This window comes from Melospiza georgiana, chromosome 17, assembly GCF_028018845.1.
Source record: "Melospiza georgiana isolate bMelGeo1 chromosome 17, bMelGeo1.pri, whole genome shotgun sequence".
Taxonomy (NCBI): domain Eukaryota; kingdom Metazoa; phylum Chordata; class Aves; order Passeriformes; family Passerellidae; genus Melospiza; species Melospiza georgiana.
In genome coordinates this window covers 8,871,709-8,896,392 of record NC_080446.1, presented here as the reverse complement: position 1 = coordinate 8,896,392, position 24,684 = coordinate 8,871,709, and the positions used below count along the sequence as shown (strand labels likewise).

The 24,684-nt window shown below is 43.7% G+C and overlaps 1 protein-coding gene across 1 annotated transcript in view; it reads left to right on the top strand.

Annotated features, from left to right (window-relative positions):
* The window catches only part of RIMS4 (regulating synaptic membrane exocytosis 4), a 55,576-nt gene that overhangs the window by 13,823 nt on the left and 17,069 nt on the right, over positions 1 to 24,684 (top strand). Inside the window, exon 2 of the mRNA XM_058036177.1 lies at positions 17,651 to 17,792. Coding sequence (XP_057892160.1) covers positions 17,651 to 17,792 — 142 coding nt within the window. The remainder of the gene's footprint in view (positions 1 to 17,650; positions 17,793 to 24,684) is intronic.

Sequence of the window (24,684 nt, the reverse complement as noted above, 5' to 3'; positions counted from 1 at the left end):
GTCTGAGGGGATGGAAGAGAAGGAAATGGCTGTGGAAGAGAAGGAAATGTTCAGTTCTTCCTATCCTTGGAGATACTGAATTAGTAGCTGACAATGGTGGCACATAATGGCCCTCTCTGGCCTCTGTTGGCTCTCCTCTGGGCTGAATGAGCTGGCTGCTCTTCCAGGCTCTTCATGAACTCATCTCTTCATTACACACATGTGGTTTTAAGCTTTGCATCCCCTGCATGACAGGTCGGGACACGGTTGCAGAAGTGAAATGAAGACTGAGGTGCAGGAGAGGAAGTGTTCAGGGTGACATTTGCTCTGTGTCAAGTTGTGTAGTCAAGCTTGTCACTGGGAGTGAATGTGTGGACGTGTAAAGCTGGGCTGACATTTCCATTTCTCTGGGTGTTTCTGAGAGTTGTTCCATCACGATTGGCCACCTACTTTGCTCAGTTCCTTCTTTCCCATATATCACAGTACTTCTCTTCCTTTTGGCCATGAATAATTGCCTTTTCTTTAAGTTTTCAGGTGATATCTGCTGTGTCTCATTAATTTGTCATCAGGTTTTGGCATCTCTCATTTGGATGTGACCTTACTTTTGGTGGCCTGTGACTCTTAGGCTGTGGTGTGCTGACTTCTGGAGATGGAGTCTTCTGAGACTGGTAGGAAAGGTTGGCTCAGGATGCAGCAAAATTGCAAATAACAGTACTTTGAAACCAGTACTGTCTGCCAAGCATGCAAAGCTCTGTATTTGGAGAAGATGGAAACCCTAAGCCTTTTTTTTCCTTTTTCATTGTTCTTTTTTACAAGATTGGAAATCTTGGTTTTGAGTACATTGTTAAATGGTCATTTGCCCTTCCTCTCTAGAGTTACAGGAAGTTGTTCAGATAATTAAGTACAGTTGATAATCTTCCAATAGCATTGTTTATATTTTAAATATCTCAATAGCAAGGGATTCATTGGGCACATAAAACAGCAAGTGATCAAACCACGTCTGGCTCAACATGTCTGTTGAAACAGCCTATGACAGTTAAGGAGTGTAATTAGCAAGACACATAGAATGGGATTGAAAAAAGATGTGAAAATAAGCAGAAGGATTTGAAAAGGATTAAGAATGTTAATGACAAACCAGTAGTTAAATGGTGCATGATTAATGACTGTAGAAGTAAAAGGTTGACTAAATATTGTGACTCTATAATGGCTGCCCCAAAGTTACAGAAGAATACACTGTTCAGAAGAATCCAGACCTGGATTTATATTGACACATATACTGACTCTGGATTTAGACCTGTTTCTTAGACTTGGTTTAGGTGAGCATCCCCTGAGATGCCTTTCATGGTTGACTTGATGACCTGAGATTACTCTTCCATCTTCAATATTGATGATCAGGATCAATATCTCACCACCCCACTGAAATGCTGAATCCCCTTCTGAACTGTGTTACAGGTAGACTGGACAGGCAGTTTGCAGTGTTTCAGTAAAGCTGTTCTGAGGAACATCAGGCTCTGTGCTCAGTAGCTCCCAGCTTACAGAGTTTAGTTTTGTCCCTGAGCACTAAGTTGCTTTGATTTCAATAATTCATCTCCATCCAACTGTTTTATTGTCACTTGATTTATTAATGAGTTGACTCGACACTGTCCTAGTGCTTTCTCACAGCTGAGTGAAACCAAGGGTTGTGCTAAGCACAGATTGTGTGGAAAACACACCATTTCAGCTGGCCCCTGAGGGGCAGCATGGTTAGACTGATGTGCAAGTGCTGTAACTCCCAAACTACAACCTTGTTATCAGTAGCCCTTCCCAGCACTCATTCTCTCTCTCTCTTGTTGTAGAAGAACTTCAGATCATGCTTTCTTTTTTCTAGGAGTGGATTGTTATGGTTAATTGGATAATGTTTGTAGAACAGTGTACAAAACCTGCCAAGGGTCACTGTCCTCGCTGGTATTATTAGAGCTGGAGGAAGACTGCCAGAAGGTATTGATTACTTGGTAAAAATAAACTCTTCAAACTTCTTTGGGTTTTATTCATTGCTGCTTTTTATCTCAGCATCCTGCAAACATTTCAGAGGGTGGATTTGTTTGCCAGAAGATCAAAACAAAATATTGACAACTACTGGTGCCAATTTGTAGCCTCCCGTGTGGGTGGCATCAGAGGAATTTGTGCAGTGCTCTGGGAAGTCTTTCGAGGCTCTGAATCCCCTTGGATCCTGGAAGTGTTGTTTGAGCAAAGCTTCCAAGTGTCCAGGTGGGATAGCCCATTGAGAACCAAGCACAAGAGGATCTCTTTGGGGCTTGTGAAACTCTATTGTGTATAGAAGCTTGTAAAAACTTCCTGAAGCTGACATTTTGATTTCTTTAGTGAAGTCTGTCAATTAACTGAGTAAAGCTGAGCCTTGCAAGGTGCAGTGGGTGCTGCTGAGAGTGCTGTGTCTGGCTGGTGGGAAGGGCTCAGTGCCCTCTGTGTTTTCTAGTTCATCTCTCAGCCATGGTTTACACTTCTCACACACCTCACCGTGGAAAACAAAATGTCACACTTTGAATTCATTAAGCAGCTGTGACTGTTGAAAGGGAAAGCTGTTCCATATGACAGTAAAATACGGGGAGAAGTCACGGATCTGTAGCAGAAAATACATGGGAAAGACAAATACTGTGTAATGTTCAGAAGGGCCAAGTCATGCTTCATAAAGGGAAGTTTCTAAGGAGAATGGATACAACAGGAGGACAATTCAATCAGGAATATGGCTTATGTGATAGGAGGAGGATGCATTAGTCAGTCATGGATCCAGAGGAATAGAATTCCGGAGTGACTTCAAATCAAGTGTGGCCTTGTGGTTTCTCTGATGAAAATATGCAGTTGGAGCAGAAGCAAGATGTTACATCCTTCTCCAAAACAGGCCAAGGACAAAGCACAGACCTCCAAACATCTGCATGTGTTCTGACCTAAAAATTGCTTCAGCAGGGAGACTAAACCAGGCTTTGGTGGAGACTGCAAAGTGCTTTCTGTGCATGTGTCAGACTTGCAAATGGGTTCACTTTGATTATCACAAGTCCCCTTCATGTTCATTCTGAGACACTAAGCTTCTTTGAATGAATATTTGGTGAATGAGAAGTTTTTAAGTGGACAGACTGTCATCCAGCAATCTTAAGAACTGACTTGTCATGGAGCAAAGGGCAGGACTTGTCAAAGCAGACCAGTGGTGCTTGAAGGTCCAGTGCTGGCCTGGCCTGCCAGTCTGCTTCCTCAGGCACAGAGCACCTGCTGGGGCTGCACTGACCAGTCACACTTTGGTAATCTTGAACAGGTACCAGCTGCTTTTCTTTTAAAATTCAGGACAATTCATGAGCAAAGGAAGAGCAAGAACCACCAGCACATGCTGTCAACTCACTCCCTCAGTGCTAGTTGCTCAGGTTTGTTCCAGAAGTAACTGAGATGTGAGCAAGTCTTCCAGCTGCCTGCTGCATAAAGAACGAGTCAAAATGGTTTAAAAAAAAAAGGCAGATGACAGAATTAACATCTGTCTGTTTGGGTACATGGCTGGCGAAAGGGAAGAATGGTGCTAGTGCTGAGAAGTGGCAAAGAGGTTTCTGTTATTGAGATTTTTATTATTTCAATATGTCACAACCCATCAGTAACTGAAAGATGGAGAAAGAGCCATGGGAAATGGGACAGTAAATACCTGCCAGCACAATTTTAATGCTCTTTCAGTTGAGCTGAATGAGTTTAAATGTAGTTGCTTGTTTGAGGAAATCACTGAATTTCAATTTTAATGTTTTTGCTGTTTGGTAGGTTCTCTTGTGGGTATTGCAAAATCATCCCTGATGGTCCAGGCACAGGTGGAGTTACACATGAGCATGGGAGAGGAGTGGCAGATTCTCTGCAGGTGTGATGGGGCTTGCAGAGACCATAGAGGGCACTCAGTTTGCACAAACTAGAGAGCAGGAGAACCTGAAAGCAGCTTAGGAAATGGTTGGGGAACTACTGCAGTCTGAGGACTGATCTCATTTCTCTGCTGTGGCAAAAGGGAAGGAGTAAGAGATCTTTGTGTCTGTCAAGGTAACTGGAGAAAGTCAGGCAAAATTTCTTAGGATGCTTCTTCAGGATGCTCTCCCACCTTCCACTGATTCATGGCTTAGGGACTTTCTCTACTCTTGAATTTTTTCCTCATTGATTTAATCCAGTTTCTTTTTGACCCCTCATAAATGTCCATGAGCACCCCAAAGTCCTGCAGTGAGGAGATGCCCAGCAGTGCCACTGCCCCTGTTGCCTCATAAGAATGTCTGATAAAGTTGGCATGATGAGTTCTTGGCTGTGGGTTGCCACAGAGCCGTGGCAGGGCAGACCCTAATTATAGCACATTATGCTGGTTTAATGACAGTAATAGAAAGTCAATTTATAGGCAAGAGCAAATTGCCTTTTTATATGGGGAGGAGGATAATTCCTCCCATGTGTTGCATTATTAAATTTGTAATCTTCATTTCTAATGCTTTTCAAAAGTGAATATTAACAGAATCTAAAATGCAGCTCATAAATTTATGAGCTGCATTTTTTTTCCCCAAACTCTTCAAGTTCTATAATTTGTCTTAAAAGGTGAACTTCAGCAAGGTTAGGGTTTTTTTTCCTTTCTTTACTTAATAAATTAAAATCCCTTACTTACTACCTACCTCTGGACAAGCTTAAAGGCTCCAAAGATACTGCATTTTAAATAGCAGTAATGGATATCTATTTCCATTCTTGCTGAGTGGAAAGTTCTGAATTCAGGCTTATTCCCTGGTGATGAAAGACACTGGAGAGAAAAAAAAAGTGACACGTTTTCATATGTCATTTGCTAGCAAGGAGGCTGTTATGATGCTCTTTTTTGTTGCCAGGGAAACAGAGCCTTGAACTCTTGTCTCTGCAGGAGGAGGAGGAAAGGATTATTTCACTCCTGAGCTCGATTTGTAATTGTGACTTGTGATCAGAGGCTGTGAATGGGCTGGGACTGAGGGTCTCACCTTCAAGCTCATTTTCAAAACTGTGTGTCCTACCTCCTTCTGTGTGTTTCCCTGTTGGAATGAGTGTGAAGGGTGGGGCCTGGTGGGGTGGGTGGCTGGCACAGGTCGCTGGCACAGTTGCTGTACAGCTGAGTGAAACAGAGTGCTGCGAGCCCAGGTGGTGATGGAAGGGGATTGTACTTCTCTGACCTTGCCAGTAACATCTTGAGAAATCCCAAGGCTTCCTTATGTCTGCCCAGAACAGAAACATGAAAGTTACCTGCAGGTATCAGAAGGGAGGAAGTGACAGTGATGCAGGTGCTTCGTAAGCACGGTGTCCTCTCCTGACCTTCTTCCATTACTGTGGGGAAGTCGTTGCTGGCACATTTTATAAAAATATTGCCATTAAACTTTTTTTTTTTTTTTGTGGTTACATTAAAACTATTTTTTCACTCACACACTGCCCTTTAATGCGTATTTGATCTCACTGAACTGTCAGTGTTGCCTGCGAGGCTGATGCTCTCTGTATCACAATTGCTTCTTCATCTGCTCTCTTTTCTGCTCTCGTAGTAGAGAGAGATAAGCAGGGCACTCTAAAGCATTTTGTTCGTCCTTGCTCCTTCTACAAAATTTGTTCAGAAATATTTGGGACAGATCATGGGATTTTGGTGAACTTTCTGCCAGGTACATGTCATGGAGTAGCTGCAAACAGGCATTGCTTCTCAGGATGCTGTGCTGGTGTGTGGCTGTTGTTCACTGTGTGTGATTAATGCAAATTCAGTTCAATAAGATATTGAACACTGATGTGCCTCTTCTTCACAAGGGACTGATTCTTACTACATCTAGTTGCTGATAATTGAGAAGACGAGATTTTGGTATTGTTCCTAAAGTGTATTAATTAATCTATATTAATCTGATGATTTTTTGCTTCCATCCTCAGTAATCTACATCGAGACATGATATTTTGGTTGGTTTCCCACATTCTGCAGCATCTTTCAGCAGAGATGAACACATCGTGTTTATTTTCCAGCTCTGGCCAAAAGGCTTTTTCTCCTCTATTGAAAGCTCAATACACTGCATAGACAAACAGTGAACTGAATTTCCCAAAGGACTTCAAATAATCTGGGATGTTTTTCTCTCTGAGTGCTGCTTTTGTGCATGCAGCAGGCAGATGTAGGAGGCAGCTATGTGTCTGCCATGTTCATCTGTGGGAGAGTGTGTCACTCCTGTGAGAGCTTGCATGTGTCTCTTCAGGGTTTGGGCTGTGAAATTTTTGCTTGAATGTTTTTTCTTAGGTGTCTGCTAGTTAAATTCCAGTGCCTCTGTTTTTGGTATTGGATGGTGTTTTCCATGTGTGACGGCCTGACTTGTCCCCAGTTGGAGATATCTGTGATGGATGATTGGCAGAGCTGTTTGCAGTGATACAAACTCACTTTGATTTCTTAGTCACCCTGAATGACTTGGCAGCGTAAAGAACCATGGCTCCTGTCCTGCTTCTGGGTATTGAAGCCTGACCTTCCCTTCCAGCTGTCATGAGATATCTGCAATGAGATTACTGCAGTCATGAAGGGCTGGGTGCTCTGCTTTCACTCCACCCCAGCAGAACCTGGCACTTGATCCAGAACCTTGATCCTGAAAGGGATCTGTGTGAGAGAAGCACTGTGAGTGCACTGGATCCATTTGCAGGCTTTTGGGAAATGCAGTCACTCTCTGAGCTCTCCCTTCAGCACCACAGGTGTGCTATAAACAGAGGATTTGTGCAGTTCTTGGTACCATTTGGGAAGAAAAGGGTTCCCTTTCGTGCCCCTGTGGTGTGCTGTGGTGCTTGCCTGGCACAACAGGCACTCCATAGCCATGGACCTGTCATGGGATGTCCCTGTGGGAGTCAAAACAACATGTAGAGTTAGAGAGGAAGAGCATGCTCCTGTAGCATTTGCTACAGGTATTCCATGAAAGCACCTTTGGTGAAGCCCAACACAAGTAGTTGTAGTATCTGGTGAGATTGTCTGCAGTTAGGAACTCAATGCCTGAAGTTGTTTAACTTCTTTGGAAACCAGACCATTGGCTCCCCCCTCTCTGCTTCCATAGTGCATCAAATAATTGCTTCCAAACGGACACAAGTTATTAAGCAGTGTGTATAATTAAAGTTTCACTCCTTGTGAATTTGAGCATTCATTTCCTTAAGGAAAATATGATGGAGTAATTATTACCCAAGCTAAACACAAATCAAATGCTGTTCTAAACACAATTCTGCACGAGGATTCTAGTTTATGAATGACTCCAGGGTTCTGTGTGGCTTTGTGCCTGTTAAGGAAATGGGGCTGTGTTTTTAATTGTATTTATAACGAGTGAACAAAAGGTTGCATGACTCATGCATTGTGCCAAGACTGTTGCTCTCTGCACTCACACACACGTGGTCTTGACAAAGCTGCTCGCTCCTAAAAGAGCATCAGTAGGACAGAAGAAAAGGCAAGAAATCTCATTAATAAATATGGCCTTGTCAGCTGCTTCCTCTGAATTTTGTCTGTCAAAACTAAACTTTACCTGCTGTGTAGTAGCTGTGATTTTGAGGGAGGCAAGTATTTCTTCAATGCTTAAGCTGCTGTCTCGACTTTCTTCCCATCATTACTATGTAGCAGACACTTTCTAGTTTCAGCTAAATTTGGGGGAGACATCCAAGATATGCAGACTTTAGAAATGCTGGAAAAGATGGCTCTGGGTAGAGAGAGAGAGAGAGAGACATAAGCTAGTGCCTCTGGGAGAAAAGGCCTGACACCTAATCTCAGTTTAAAATTCACCTTGTGGATGGAAGCAGACTGCTGGTGCTGAGCATCCAGTGGGACAGAAAGGTGTGTCAGCACCTCTGGCAGGTTTTGGTGGCTTCAGGAGGCTCATGACCTGAGTTCTCTTCTGCAGCAGGGAAGCACAGCTTGCAAACAGGCTGCTGAAGTTACTTTGCCCCTGTTTGCTTCCCAAAATTGAAGAGCCAGATGCTGGGCTCTGCCAGGAGGGGCACTTGGTGAGCAGGCAGGCCCAGCAGGCTCAGGAATGGCACAGCAGCCTCATGCAAAATTTCCTGGCTCGGTGAAGTGTAGGCAGAGCAGCTCTTTCATCTCATGCCATCTTTCTCTACAATGGCTCTTTCTAGTAGCTTTATTTTCATGAATTCACCTCATTTTTGTGATCCTTTTCTAAATCAAGAGGTTTTCTGCAGCTCAGGCTCATTCATATTTCAGAACCTGGACTTAGGCAACATCCTCAGTTATTAATAGTGTGAGATGGATGGCAGAATTAGGACATCAGGGTGCTCTGGTTCAACTCTCTTGTAATTAAGCAGAGAACCTCACCTGGCCTTCACAACTTATGTCGGTTAGCTGGAAGACTTCCAGCCTTGGGGACATAAATTGGCTCAACCTCTAATTCTCCTTGTGAATTAAAACAAGAAGAAAGCCCTGAGATGGTGTTGGCACACTAACCAGCCACTTGTCTTTCTACTTTGATGTTTTCCTGATACCCACATCTTGACAGCTGGCAAAGTTCCAAGAGTTTGGGACTGAGAACATGGAGAGCACCGCTGGTTGATGTTTGTATGTACGGCACTTCCCTCAGCTTTCTAGGGAGTAAATATTACAGTGTTGTAGTTTAAGTAAATCAGTTAAGTTAATTACCTGTGCCAAATGTACTTATTCTCTGAGCCCATTGGGTAAATTTTCCTGGACTTGGGCTGAAGACCCTCTGGGGTTCCCAGATGGGCTGATGTCAGAGGGGAGTTTAACTCTTGGTGAGGCTTAAAACCCAAAATGCAAGAAGTGGAAAGATTGAATCCCCCAGCTGCCATGCAGTGGGAGAGTGTGTGCGTATCTGTGGTTTATTGCACTCCAAGTATCATGGTAAAATTACGTTTTGAAGCCATCACCCCTTGCCCAAGCACAAAAGCAGCAGATGAAGAAGGGTCTGGGATGTGGGATGTCTGTCCCAGATGTGTTCCAGACAACATCAGCAGTTCTGTGCTTGTCTTTCCCTGGAGACCTGGGCTACAGACAGAGCAATGTTCAGGTTTCATTGCTGCAGAAATATTAGAGCAGTGAATTTTCTGGGTGGCTATGGACGTTTCATTTAATCAGACTCTACTGCAAAGCCTGGCAGATGGGGGGAAGAGAAGGGGGCAGTGTGTTCCATTTTCTTATAAAAATAAAAATGCAAAAGCATCCATCAGATAAAGCTATTTGGATCCTGCTGCTGCAAACAAAATAGAGACATGGAAAGAATTCTGAAGAGCTGGATCTAGCTGCAAAGTGGTTCCCATGAAGTACTCTGAAAGAACCAAACATTTTTGTTAGTGTTATGATACTGCAGCTTTTTTGTAGTGAAAAGTGAAACAATTTTTATGGTAGTCACAAACTCTATTTGAAAGTCATTGACAGTGAACATATGTGTTTACCTTTTTGACTGTTGGCTTTCTCTCTTTTGACAGGAAAGGAAAAAATCTCCAAAGGATTTTCCTGGCTGTGTGTTTGCTGCAGAACTTTTTCTTTAGACACTTCTAAATGAAAATTTTGGCCGTTAAATTTTTTATATAGATGAATTATCAAAAAGGTCACAATTAAAAATAGCATCATGGGAACTATTTGGTTTTAACCTCAAAAGGAGGAGAAAAAAATATGTTTAAAATAAGAAAATGGAGCTTTTGAAGAAAGGGGGAGAAATTGATACTCTACCCATGCCCCAGACAAGCTGTAAGAGATAATATCATCTACTGGGGTGGAGACTTGCTTAACTACAGGCACAGCTGGATTTAAACCAAACTGCAGCTCAGACCAGCCTGAAGGAAAAAATGCTGCTTTAAGTGTCTGAGGAGTTGGGGTTTGGGCTGGGTTGTGGGGGACCTGGGGAAGGCAGCCTCAGAGGCTGGTCTTGAAAATAACCCTGTGAATGATTTTCAGTTGTCTTCTAATGGTGATTATGGTCCTTGATCATATTTATTCTGGGTTTCAGCAAAGCAAGCCTTCCAATGCTGTGTGGAACACCTTTGGGAATGATTTTTGGTCATCTTCTAATGGGGGAAGAACAGAAACCTCTGGGTTCAGGGGGAGTTGGTTTGACATCCCCACATCTGAGTGAGGACAGGCCAGTGTGAGCGCTAGGATGAGAAAAAGCTTTTCTGTGCTGAAATATCTGAAATACCCTTGTGGATCAGGAGCAGTGGAGTTGGAGCTGTGCTGCAGTGGGAATTTGGAGGTGTCTCATTGGCATCTCCAGAGGTTTCCCAGGCAGGCAGGGTGTCCTGGCCCTGCTCTGCATTCAGCTGGAGTTGGTAGCTCTAACAGCAATGCAAATAGTTGCTAATTTTACTATTTTTCTGGCTCTCACAAGAAGAGTTGATTGAACTTTCCTAACCCTGTGAATGTACCTAACCTCCACAGATTAGAATTAACATGCTGATTTTTTTTTCTATCTCACAAAGATTCTGTGCTTAATTTGGAAAGAAAGAGTGTGATTTTGTTGGTGTCTGAAACTAGGACAAGGGGAACGAAGCATGCAGCCTGATTAGTGCCCCTGCTTATCCCCAGCCATTTTCTGTCATTCTGGTGGATTACTCAGGCTGTGATGATAGCCTGGCATGTTCTGGAGCACAGTACAAACTGCCTCTCTTTAGGTGCTCATAATTCACACTCCATTAGGATGTTGATGTAGGGAATGCTTGGCAGGATGTCAGGGCTTGCCAGGCATGATGAGATTGAGTTCATCTCGTTAAACTGCATTCTGAAGTGACAATCCAGTATTTATATATATATATATATATTTTCCCTCAGCAGAAGCAGCCTCTTAGGAGAGCACCAGGGCTTGCTCTGAACAGAGCAGCCCTGCAGAGGGGCCCACCCTGTGCTGCCCACCCTGGCAGCCAGCAGCTCAGTGTGTGCCAGGCTGTCACAGGTGTTGGGTATTCATGCAAGGCAGTGGGAAGGCTTCTCTTTCTCTCCTCTGAAGCTGAACAATGGAATTTTTATTCATCTCAGAACTGATTCATGGCACACAAGTCTTAGTACGTGTCACAGGGAGTCAGCGTCTGACTAAACAGGAAAATTTTTTTTTAAACAGTTCAGGAGCAACAATGCAGTGACAAAGTTTCAAGTGGAGAAGTTAATGTGCTGACTCTTTTCTCAGAGTAGCTGAAAGTAGGTAGGAGGTGGAATGGTCAGTGCTTTAGCAGTCTGATGGGGAGCTGAGCTGAGACTCCCACTGCTGCATTTTGCCCACAGACATCCCAAATTGTTGGACTTGGGGACCTCCCTCACCTCAGCAGGTGATATTATCCAGGCAGGTGCTTCATGGGTTTTCTTAATTTATAGCCCCAAACTGTTTCATTTATTCTCAGGGGCAGATCTCCATGGGGAGGAAAGCTAGAAAAACCTCCTGGGGTCAAAACCAAAGAGTGAAGTTAGTGACTGCATAAAATGGAAGGGCTTGTGAGCCTGTGTTTGAGCCAAGGATGGAACAGGCAGATGAACTGAAAGGAGATAGCTCCAGGCAAATCTCCTCTGCAGGCAGCCAGGTCCTGTCCTGGCTCTGCTCTGCCTGATCTACTGCATGCTCTGAAGGCTTCCTTGACTCTGCCAGATGGGTTTTTCTGTGGTCCCTTGCTGGAGCTGTCAGTTCTTCATGCTTCATAAGCTCAGGTTTGTGTTTTGGGGCAAAGCAGGCGATTCATGTGCTGAGGAACCCAGGTGTGAATCCAGGGAGCAGAGTCTGCCCAGGCTGATGCCCTGCAGCATGTTTGGATGGGAATTGTTCCATACTGCTGCACCTGGATAAGAAGAGCAGTGGGGATGCAGTCTCTTTGCTCAAGCTTGGACTGACTTTCTTGGAAAATACAAAATATTATATTTTCCAGAGCTTTGCAACAGGAGCAAACAAAAGTAAGCATCCAAGTGATTTCCCTTCCTGATTTTCCCCCTGGCTCCTCAAGCTGAAGTTTGGGAAAGGATAACAGCTACTTGGTGTCTTGGGTGGCCCATGTTGGTGCTGTATGTCCCTATGCTTTGGGTGCCACTGTGCTCTGTGCTTGGAAGTGGGTGAGTAATTTAGGAGTCAGGCTGATTGAGTTGAAAGTCAGTCAATGCCTAATCTCAGGGCTAAATCAATACCAATTAATTCTAAAGTACAGGAGGGTCTGTAGCACATGCATCATGCTGGGTTCTTTTTGTGATGGTGGCAAGCTGCAATGGAGGAGAAAATTGAAAACAAAGTGGAAAACAGAAGGATTGTAAGAAGTACCTGGGTGGAGGAAAAGGAAATGCTGAGATTAGACAGTGTAGGGATAACAGTGAGAGACACTTCTGTCTCTCAGAAGTGCCATCAATAAACACCTATTGTAGAGTAATAATTATATAATCATGACCTTGTGATGAGTTATTGCCAGACTCACAGATTTTTCAAGACTTGCTGGCCTCTGAGCATGGAGAGGCCTGTCAGCAGCAGAGAGGAAGAGCTTCAAAGAGTTGTGTGTGGGAGTGATGTCAAAGAGGACACGAGGAGTGGTTACTCTTTCCTTGGGGGAGAGAAGGGAGCAGCACTGTTCTTATTTTTCCCACCCCATAATTTCAGGCAAATCCAGTTCTTGGTGGCAACTCTTGCACAGGAGTGGCACCATCCTTGAGAAGAATTGCCTCTTGGTTGGCAGTTGAAAGTTTAGTTAAGAGAGCTCTCCAGAAGAGGCTCTGCTCTGCACAGGGCATCTCCACGGTCACCTTGCTCCTCTTCATTTGTTACTGGGCTGCCTGGAAGGAATTTCTGGTTGGCTGGTCTGGCTTCACTCAAAGATGAGAGGAAACATGATAATGAGATCTAATTCATAATGAATAAAATGATGGGATATAATTAATATCAATCAAGAAGAATGTAGGGAAAATGGGTCTTGTGAGAAATTATTTTTTCGCCAAGTTTTAGAAGACACAGATACTGGGTAAGTGTGGTAAGTATGTTAGGGTTTTGTCCTAGAACAACATGGCCCTAAAAATGTGATTGTGATAAGTGGATTAAAACCTTGCTTCATGTATCAAAAAGCAATTGTCAAGGAAAATCCTCAAAGACTGGAGGGCTCTCTTGAAGGCCTGGTGGTGCTCAGTGTTTTCATTTGATTTGGAGCAAGCATGAGTTTAAACCTCACTTAATTCACAGGTGATGTGGACATCAGATAGAGAGTAAATAGTATTGAGGGTGGGAGAGCTCTATAAAACTGTCTGGAGTTTTGCTTGCTTTCTCTTCAAATAAAATTCCTTTTGTTACGTATTTTTTATTATAATGTTCTGCAAGGTCTTGCCAACAGGACAGGCAAGGGACTGCAGAGCCTCCAGATGAGATGTCTCCTGCAGGAGCTTGCTGTGGTCTTGGGAGATGCCAGCAGAAGTAGTGAAGATGAGAGTACAAGCTGATTTTTACCTCTGTATGCGTTTCTGCACTTAAATGCAGACTTCAGTTCTGTTCTCAAAAGGGCGTTTAAAACCTGGGGAGGTTGTTAGAAAGATTCAAGGCCAGGAGAAAAAAAAATGCCAGAGCATGAGAGACATAGAGTTCTCAGTCTGTTTAACTTGTCAAAATAAGATTGAGAGATAACTCATCTGCACTGCAGAAAAGTCTGTATAGTGAGAACACAAAGCAGCTCTTGGGGTGGAGAAGGGCACTAAAAAAACCTGATGTGTGAAAGCTGAAACCAGGCAAACTTAAGCCACATCTCTAAATGTCAGGTAGTAAAATAAACTGTGCAGGCAAATGGCAGATTCTGCATCTCTTGATATTCTTCACACCCAGAGTGGATAGTGCTTTAGAAGATATTCTTTAGCCAAACATAAATTGTTTGGCTGAGCAGAGCAAAATCAAAGCACCTGTCAGCACTGAGAGCTTGGCAGAGCGACTCCTGGGCTCTTCTGGTTGTTGGCATCAGCGAGGTGCTGTGTATCTTCATCCTGGATATTTGACCAAAAAATTTCTTCTCCCCAAGGTCATCCCAAACTGAAATCCTCTTTTAGTGAGGTGTTGCACTGCAGGCTTGGCTGACTGCTTAACCTCTCTTGTTTGCTGCTTAATTGGAAGAGGTGCAGGGAATAAATCTGGTGACGCTGCAGAAAATGTCGATACTGCTCTTACTCGTTTCAGATACCACTGACAAATTAAGACAAATGATTTTGCCAGGCAACACCCACATAGATGCATTTCATTTACCTTCTGATTGGCAAAGGTGTCAAAGCACAAAGATTTCAGGAAGGGGAGGAGGCACAGCCCCTATGCCATGCTTCACACTGACCAGAGAAGGTTGAGGGTCAGTGACCGTTGCTTGTGAAATATTTTTGGCTCACAGATGAGAAGTGCAGTGTCATCCATATTTATTTCTTTTCCAGGTGTGCTATCCCTGATCTGTCCTACTCTTCCAGCTGATGGGGATAGTTTAGGAACCTGTGCCTCCTTTCTGATGGCATTTCTAGTGCATATGGTGATCTCTTACCCTCTTTCAGTCATGCCTCTGGCTACTGTGGTTTGGGAGCTTGCCTTTTTGACAAAAAAAAACCATTCTCCTTCTGTTTAAAGAAAACTTTCAGCAAAAAGAAACTGTAGGGGGAGAAAGGTTTCTCCAACCTTTCTCTCCAGAATAACAAGAGATCATTTGTAAGATGCAGGAGTTTCTGTGCATCCCTGTCTGGAAGAAGAGGGAGGAACAAAGGATTTTTCCTTTATTTCCATTGTCTTGTTTTACAGAGATTCTCAATTAAACTTTTGCCATTTTTTCCCTCTTTTTTCCCCAATCTGCAAAAGCAATCAGGACTACTAGAAGATGACCCAGCCAGCAGTGGAAAGCTGTGCATGTGGTGGTCTACAGCTGAACTTGCCCTGTGCCAGCTAGATCTCTAGTATAGTGCCCTGGTGCTCCCACAGTGCTGCCTTTCCTTGCCTTTGGGCCCTTCTGCTTTATTTCCCTAGCTTTCAATCAGAAGATAGAATAGAGCAAGCACTTTGTGTTGCTCCAAACCCTTGCTCTGTCCCAAGCCTCTCATTTGCTGCCAGCTGTGGATGAATAGTCTTTTAATTCTGAGTGTCTCCAGGCACATCTTGTTAGATTGGGGAAATAGGAGATTTTTTTTTAAGCAGATGTTGTGTGGCTGGGCAATGGGGCATTTTTAATTTGTTTCCTACATTTATGTCATTTGATGCTTTGACTGTGGCTGCCAGCAGAGCTCTTGTGAGGAGTAACCTAAAGGGCAGGAGGATGAGTGCTCTGAGTGCACACGTGGGGGAAGGATGGGCGCTGGTGCATGTGGGTGACTCAGAGATTGTTTGTGGAGGTGAATGCAAGACAAGTGAAATGGACCATCAAGCCTGCCCACATGGCTGTGGGATGTGCCCTCAGAGGAACCTGCAAACCCCATCAGAGGCTCCAGTGAGCTGCACAAGGCTAAGGAGGGCGAATCAAAGGGAGCTGCTCTGCACTGATTGGGAGAACAAGCATGGCCATTTCACAAAGCTTCGCTTTTGTTGATGCCCATATTGATATTCTTGCCTGAAGGTTTGGGTTTTGAAAGCACATGAGAAATATGTTTTACATTTGTGTGATTTCCTGATTTATACAATGTGCTTCATGCATTGCTCTAGGCACACAAACAGCACAAACTGTAGTTGATGTTAACCCAGAATGTGCAAATTCGATCCCCTCAGCTCACAGGGATGTGTGTACACAGGCTGCACCATATGTGGGGACAGCAGCTGGTACAGAGCCCTGGGGCCAGCACATTTACCCAGTTGGAAACCTCATGATAGTAGAGGAAAAGGTACTTTGCAGCTGTATTGATAGGAAAATTTTGTCTTTGCATTTCCATGTAGATATAATTGGAGAAGTGAGATAGGAAGCATTTCTGGTATCTTACGGAATTTTTTTTCCAAAGTCCCTCTTCCCACCAAGATCTAAAGAAAAGTATTTTAGGTCAAGCAGCCTGCTACAAATAACAGTGTATTTTAGGCAGGTTATTACAGATACCCTCATATTTCCAAAGTAGTTCAGAAAGTGATTCACCAGAAGTTCCACCTGAATATGAGGAAGAACTTCTTTACTGTGTGGGTGCACCGGAACAGGTTGACCAGAAAGTTGTGGAGTCTCCCTCACTGGAGATATTCAAGAACTGTCTTGACGTAATCCTGTGCAGTGTGCTCTAGCATGACCCTGTTCCAGCAGGGAGGATGCATCAGATGACCCACTGTGGTCCCTTCCAACCTCACCCATCCTGTGATTCTTTGAAAGATTTGCTTTCTTTAATATTTGGCAATCCTGAGTTCTCCAGACTCAATAGCTGGGTCATTTCTCCTCTGGAGGTGGTACTCAAAAAAGTTGGAAGGTTTCTGAGAGCACTGTGGGTCAGAGGTTTGTTGCCTGAATCCAGTGTAATGACTGAGCATCTTTAGAGGATTGAGATAATTTTTGCTTTGTTCAGAAAACTTGTAGCAGATGTGTTTCAGGATGAGTGCTTTATGTGGGATGAAATCTGGAGCTTCCTAACACCAGCTACAGCAATTAATAGTAATGGTATTCATTACATATTCATTGCATAACATGGTTTGTTCTGAGAAACAGACTGCTTGAGATGGAGGATGAAAATAGCAGCTGTTAATTTCAGAGGGCTGAGCCTCTGAAGACTGCACCCAGGAGGAACCAGAACCTACTTAATTCCCTCTACGCTGTGGCTGAGGGCGTCTGTCAAGGGGAATAGTCCTCTCCAGGGTTTTCCACTGCTGGTTCCTTTCTGGTGTCACCAGGGAACATTTTGGCTGTGCCCAACCATTCCCCTGTGGCAGGTCTGGGAGGGGGCTCCTGCTTTGACAGCACCTCTGGTGCTGCCTGATCTTTTCCTCCCCTTGATGCCCACCAGGACCTGCCACTCTTTGTGCTGTTCCACACAACCTGAGGCAGCAACATGGGATTTGGGAAAGGCTTGGAGGCATCAGCTGTGCCCGTGGTTGTTGCTGCTGTGTTCCCTGACTGGGTAGCTCTGGGTGTAGCCAGCTGGTGTGGCTGCCTTCTCAATGGGTAATTAATTGGTGTAAATGGTTGGAGCAGGTAGGGGGGGTGTGCATGCTCTAATTATCTGCTGGGCCTGACATGGTGGAGCAGTGAGTGTGTTCCAGAGGTGACTCAGGAGCTGATGATGAAGCAGGGCTGGGTAAGGGAAATGTTATTTCCTTTGTAATAAAGGAATTTTATAATAAAGGAATTTATTATAATTTTTATATATTTATATGTAGATATAAAATATATAAATATAAATATATTATAAATTTTATATATTTATATTTTTATATATTTATAATAATTTATAATATAATAAATGTATAATTTATTATAAAATTTTCTATTTTATAATAAAGGAATACAGAAATATATTTCCTATATAATAAAGGCATTTATTATATAAAAATGCCTTTTACAGATATATATCTCCTACAATAAAGGAATTTATTATAATTTATATATTAATAATATATATGTAATATAATAAATATATAATTTATTATAAAATTTTCTATTTTATAATAAAGAAATATATTTTCTGTATAATAAAGACTGGTCTTCCAAAAGACCTCCTCTGCTTCTCCTTGGCTCTGTGAGTGCAGAGGCTGTGGGAGCAGAGGCTGACAGCGTTCCTCCCGTGTGTTCCCAGATGGTGATGGTCGGAGGCTGAAGGGAGCCATCCAGAGGAGCACAGAGACCGGCCTGGCCGTGGAAATGCCCAGCAGGACCGTGCGCCAGGCCAGCCACGAGTCCATCGAGGACAGCATGAACAGCTATGGATCAGAGGGAAAGTAAGTCATCAAAAAGGAGCTGCCTATTCACTCGTGGGATGCACTGTCCCTGAACCTATTAATTTTCCTGCAGCATGATGGACGATGTGTTTTTCTGACTTGCTGTGCTGCAGGTGTGCTGCCCATGCAATAAGAGCAGATCTCTCTGTCTGCATAGCTGGCACATACTTGACTGTTTATATTCTTCTTTTAGTGTCCTCATTACTCTGAGCTGAAGCAGATACTCATTACTTTTAACCACTTTGCCTTTGGATGAGTAATTCAGGGTCAGTAGCAGAGGCTCATTACTGCTCGTAAATTATAAGCCAGTAGTTTTTAATGTTGCACAATAGTTTCCCATTTCCCCTGTTTCAAAATAGCCCTTTGGTTTGGAGCAGGCAGAAGTTTCAAGGTGCTGAAAAGGGTGGAAGTAATAAAATACATGATAGTGCAGCAAAATTCTCATATCAAGATATATATTCTGGAGCCTGTGTGTACTTCGGTAAAAAACTTAATTTTGTTTCATCTCAGTTATAGTGTCCTAAAAGAATGGGTTTCAGAAAAGATTTTTGACTCCAAGAGAAGTTACAACATGCTTACATTTAGACTTTTTACCAGAGTGCAAAGCAGGGGATATTTAGGCCAGGACTTTGAGACCTGACTTGTCTCCAGTTCTGGTTTTTGTATTTCCATTACTTGAAGCCATATATGGAAATTTAATTATTTTACTAAGATGACTATTCATGGGAATCTTTGGAAGCAAAAAACCCACAGTGTTTAGAGAGGAAGGCAGTACATACCATCTGATTTTGTGCTTTCTAGGTGTGTGGCCACAATGTTTCTATACCTGAAAGGTGTCCTGTTCAAGCCAAGGACTACACTTGGCATCACTGTATGCTCTCTCGAGTCCTGTGTGGTATTCCAAGTACACTGTACAGCTAAAATGCTGAGATAGGCCAAAAGCACTCTCAATTAATGTAATTCTGGTGTTAAATAAGTAACAAGCTGTAAATTAAGGGAGACTTTCTTTAGCTTTAGAAGTAGGCTAATCCTGGAAAGGCATCATAGATCTGTGCTGGAGGTTCAAAATAGTAATGAGGCACAGACTGCGATAGCAATCTTGTCACTCCAAAGCTGTGATGTACCTTATCTCTTCTGTGAGCTGCTGTCTCCAGGGAAATTTTCCTGCTACACCAGCACAGTCCTGTGGCTTGGAGTTCTGCCTCCGCTACTAGATGCAGAGGATTAGTGATTAAGTTCATTCCCTGGGCAATGAGGAGTAAGAATCTGCTTTCATGCAGGGCAAAATTCTTTCTTTTTCATATTTACATAGCTTATCCTCCTGGGAAGGGGTGTAGTTCCCTGGATGGTTTGTGTCCTCTCACTGCTTCCATCAGCTGCTTTCGTGGAAGGGGAGTATTTCTGCCAACAAAATACTGCACCCCTGCAAGTGCTGTCTCACCCTGAAGGCAGGTGACCAGCTGGACAGAAAAAGGAAAAGCCTGTCTTGCAATGCAATTGTCTTTATTAGAACAAGCCTGAGGTTTGGTATTCCAGCCTTGAACCCTGCCAGACCATCCTTGCCAGCACCTCAGCCAGGGATGGGGTGGTTTCTTCCCTTCTCTGAAAAGTGTGATTAAGTGGTTCCTGGATGCTTTGTTCCTGGGTGGGATAATTAATCTCTTCTGGGAACCCGGTGGGAATTGCAGCTATCTGTCTGAGCCACAAGTGATAAGCAAACAGGGCTGAGAGTACAAAGAGCTAAGAGGACTCAATTCTCTTGAAACATGGTGGGAGGGGAGTTTCTCTGCTTTCTTTTCCTGCAGCAAAGAATGGAATTGTTTGGGGAATAGCCTCGAGGAACAGAAATGTGTTCTCCTAAATCAGATTTCTCTTGACCTCTCTCATTTGCTGTAGCTGTCTTCCCAGGGAGGCAGAATGAAGATTCATATGTCTCAGTTAGCTGTGGCAAGTTGATTTTCTTTCTAATAAAAGCTGGGTTTGTGACTGGTGCACATTCTCCCAGGTCAGAGAGTTTTCAGCAGTGACTGTCAAGCCCCTGGTTTTCACCAAGGCAGTGCTATTCTAGCTCATTCCACCATGGATCCCTTTGGTGTGTCCACACCTGGAAAAAGATGGATTCACCTCTCAACTTCCATGTATTCTTATGATCCTTATCAATTTAAGGACTGACAGGACAACTTCCAAAGGTGGCATGCTGAAGTGATCAAAGATTTGTTGAAACTTTGCTGCAGCAGACCTAAATACCTGCCCTCAGCCATACAAACTGCTTTTAGAATGTGTTGCTCACTGACTGCTTTTTGTTGCAGGGAGCTGCTCTGTGCTAGTGCAAGGTATGACAGTTTAAGAATGTTCTGAAGTGCATGATTTTGAGCAATGCTGCTTTCATGTGAACACCAGCATGCATAAAATCCAGATTTTTTTTTCATGGAGAGGCTTATTATGTAGGGATATACCTCTGAGGTATGCTAGGCCTTCTTTTGAATATTCCCTTTACCTGAAAATGAAGTATACTGGAGACTTAACTGGGCTAAATGATGATAAATCTCCTGGAATTAAAGCTCATATAGCATGCCAGGAAACGCTGACATTGTGAACACACTGCTTGGTGTAAATTTTTGCCAGACAAGAAGTCCTCCAACCTTCTTATCCAGAATTTCCATTGCACACTGGTTGTGCACTAGTATAGGAAATGAATATAATAAAACTCAATATGAGACTTTGTAGAAGGAGAAGTAGATATTTACCATGAACAAAGCTGTTTTCAGTCATTCCCATGTCCAGGTTTCATTCCCTCATGCTCTCCCCACCCCTTGTGGGCACCAAGCCTCATGAATCCAGGTGCTGGAGCCAGGCTGGGTTGTGTGCTGCAGGGAGGACAGGGGACACCATCTGTCAAGCCCTCACTGTGTCTGCTGAGTGGTTCTTCACAGCAGACTGGCTCTTAGACTGTGTTTTTCTTTCACTTTCTAGGACTTACCTGCTATTTTGGAGTGATATTTCACCTCAGGGTCTTGCACTTTTTCATCTCTGTGGATCTCAAGCAGCACTGCCACCTTTTAGTTCCCTTTTTGGGGGGGTCTTTATGGCTACAATCTGCCCTCAAACAGGGTATGGAAGTGATGTTCTTCCCCTTTCATTGAAGAACAGATCTGCTGCAGCCAGGTTGGTTGTGCTTTCACGTACACAGATGTTTCCATTCATAATTCATCCTGGAACAATCTTAGCACTGGTTACAAATCCTGCAGCAGGGAATATTTTCTTCTATGTCTATTCTTAAAGATTCGCTTGAGGAAACAGTTGCCCACTGTAGTAAGTGCCTGTGGGGTAGTCTCAGGACACCAGGATTGCTGCAAGGATACAATTCCCAATATAGGAATAACTCACAAACAGCCCTGTGAGATTCAGCAGAATCTCAGCTCCATCCTGGCTCTTGCACCATCTGCATCTTGTTTTGGCTGGATTTTGCTGCAGCTGCACGAGACCATGTACAGCATTCAAAAAGCAGTAGATTCTGGACTTGTATGTAACTTGTTCCTGCCAAACACTTTTCTTCCTGAAAATGGAGCAGAAAGATAAAAATGGACCTGGAACAAAAGCCTGCTAGCTGCCATAGTGCCTAGTGAGTGGTACTCATAGGGCTTTTGTTCTTGCTGGCTACTGCTGAGATGATTAAGTTCTGGAGAGATCAGGTGATTTTTACCTTAGAAAAGCACAGCAGGTAGTGACTAACAAAGACTTGAAGGATTGTTCTCATATTATCTGAGATGAGTGTGCAGGTCCAGTGAGGAAACATCTTGTGGTTTCCATCTCAGCTCCCTTCTCCTTGGTGAGGGCAGTGCTGCCTGAGCCCTGCCCTGTTGTGTCCTGGGCAGGAGCAGGACACAGCCTGGCACAAGTGCCACCTGCAAGGGCATCTCACACCTCTTGGCTTCCTTCTCTCTCTGGTACCAGCTCTGCCCCTGGGCTGGTGTGAGCCAGCCCTGGGACTTAGGCTGGGGGAGCTGCTGCCCTTCTCTGCTTCACTGTGGGATAATAATTAACAGGAAGCAGGAGAAAATACTGGCCTGGGTTGTGACCACATGAAAATTCACTTCCCTTCACCAGAAATTCACATTGCAGCTATTCCCTGAATGTTTCTTGTTTGATTTCCAAAGCCAGGAGACTTCAAGACTCTTTTATAACAGATTATCTTCAGGCCTCTTTTTATCCAAGCCCTTTAAAGAAATGTAATGAAACATACTAATATCAGTTCAGGCTGCAAGAAATCTATGTCTTTTGAGATGGAAACCAGGAAAGGCATGGAGATTATTTCTGTAATATATCAAGAAATTCCTTAGCCTGTTCAGCAGCAGCACATCCTTTTGTGCAGGCAAAGCTTGACCAGAACAGCTTGGAAAGGATGTGACCTTGAGAGCTGTAGTTCCAGCAGGAAATACAGTGAATCCCACCTTCAGCAACCCCTTGGGAGCAGACAGAATTGCTCACTGAAGACAGGTAGCTATCTTTTATTCAGTGCATCTAGATGACTAGTGATTGCTAAAAATGGAGCTAGCCTGGCAAGGTGGGGAAGGGAGTGGGGGAGGTCTTTGTGCAGAATTCACTGCATAGTTTTTATAGCACTGTTTCAGTGGCAGAATTCATAGAGCAGAGCAGAAGGAGCGGGATACGCGAGCGGAGTACAATGTGTTACAGCACAGAAGACAGCACGTCACAGTGCTAAAAATGCTACAGAAACTGGAGTGGCCCAGGGAGAAACAGAGCTTGTTGAGAGGCAGAGTTGGAGATCTTGCCTGGCACAGGAGGGGTGTGCAGTTGGTGGGGTTAGGGTGGGTTTGGGTCATGGAAAACCTTCCCAGCCAAAGTGAAGGCTCCTGCAGCGCTCACATCGGCTTTGACAGGGGCTCTGTGCCCAGTCCCTGGACAGTGTAGCTGCATGCATATTGCTCCTGCACACCATAAATATTTGAAAGATGGGGTAATAGACATTGGCAAGTTCTGCCTTCCTCCTTTCTGATAGATTCTGCTTGGCTCCTGCCTGGGAGATGCAATTTAAAAGACGTTAACATGCAATATGGATGAGTGTGATTGTTACACAGAACATTACTGCTCCCTGAAATTGGAGTTCTGATGGAGTTTTTTTAATGCTCAAATAAAATAACTGTCAAATATGTTATCAGTTTCAGAGGAGACTTCCCTCTCCCCATTTCTTCTGGTTGAAGGAATCTGTTGCTGCCCCTGTTTTAAAGATAGAGCTGGAGAGTTTAGCTCTGTATTAGATGTAGATGTGTGATGTATCAGTTAGCTGTGCAAGTCAAACCACTGAGATGCATGGCTGTGTTTAGGCAACTTGCTTATTAATTTTGGCAAGTTTGTGCCATGAGAGGATAAAGAAAAAGAGGCTTTTTTATTTACAAGAACAGAACAATAATTTCTGAACCCTGGGCCCAGACACATCCCATGCACATACCAGACACAGTGGAGCAGCTCTTTAAGAATGTATCACCTCTAGAGACTTGAGATGATGGCAAATAGGTGTTTGTGTGGATGGTGTAAACGATTCCATGAAAAGAACAAGGCAAAATGTTATCTTCTGAAAATAGCTGTTGTCTGGGTGTGCCAGGGGGTGGCTGTGTTGAAGCTGTCTGGCCTCACCACCTCGCTGAACCCAAAGCAGTGGAGTTCTGTGGGAGCCAAGGTGTGCAATGTGTGAAACAGAGAGACAGGAATGGGGATTTGGTCCAAGGGAAGGACACAAAATTCTCTTCTCCTGAGAGAGCTCCTGGACAAAAGGGTGTTACACCCAGCCTGTGAAGGGAGATGAATGCCTTGCTCTGTATTTCCTCTGCACAGGCACAGCAGTGAGTGTGTGGCCATTACATGTTAGTACAATCAAGACCACTCTCAAAGTCATGTAAGACTTATAAAAAAGTGTGATAGCAAGAGGAATAGAAAGGAGTATGTGGTCTGTTTTTCAAACTGATAATTCACAAATGATGTTTAGGACTGATGTGTAAAGAGGAAAAACTGGGAAAAGATTTGGAAGGAAAAAGTAAAATAATGCACAGGAATAAACTCTCAGGGAAGGATTTTAAGAACAGGTTAGAAAAGCAGCTGTCCTAGATGGTGTAAATAAGGCTGCTCTGGCCCTGGGACCTGGGTGTGACTGGCTGACCTGTGGAGATGCATTCTGACCATATTTCCTGTGAGTATTACAAGATTTTGACAAGCTGATTCTGCAAACGCTCTCAACAGCATAATGGGATACCTGGCATACAGAGTCCCAGGAGCAATTTAAAAATAGATTTAGAAAAGAGGTCGGACAAACTCTGCACGGACAGGAAAAGAAATTAATGATACATTTTCCCTAAAAGTGTCTGCCTCTGCACGCTCTGCATGCTAATCTGCAGCCACCAGCAGGCAGGAGTGTGGAAGGGACTGAGCAGAGCCACATATGCTGTGTGAGAGGGATCAGCACAGCTGCTCTGCATTTTCCTCATGGCATTTTGCATTGAAATCAGTGTTGTCCATCTAAGCATTCAAATCCTGATCAGTTTACAAGCAAACTCTGAAAAGCTGGTTCTCCATCCAGTCATATATAAGGAGCAGCTGCTGTGCCATGAAGGGAGTGACTGCATGATTTGCCCACAGATCTTTGCAAGGAGCAGGTCAGGAAATGCTGCTACCCTGAAGGAGCAGAGAAGCAAGCAGCTGGCAAGGAGCCTTTAAGCCACTCTTTAATTACTCTATAGAGGACAGATCTCATACTCCCTGACCTACAGCATGCAGCACGAGAGCACAGTCTTCAGAGGCTGCACAGATTTTGTAAATAATCAGGATTAGGAATGTTGTGTTTAAAAGAAGGAGGTCTGGGCAGTTTCAGCCCCAGTTT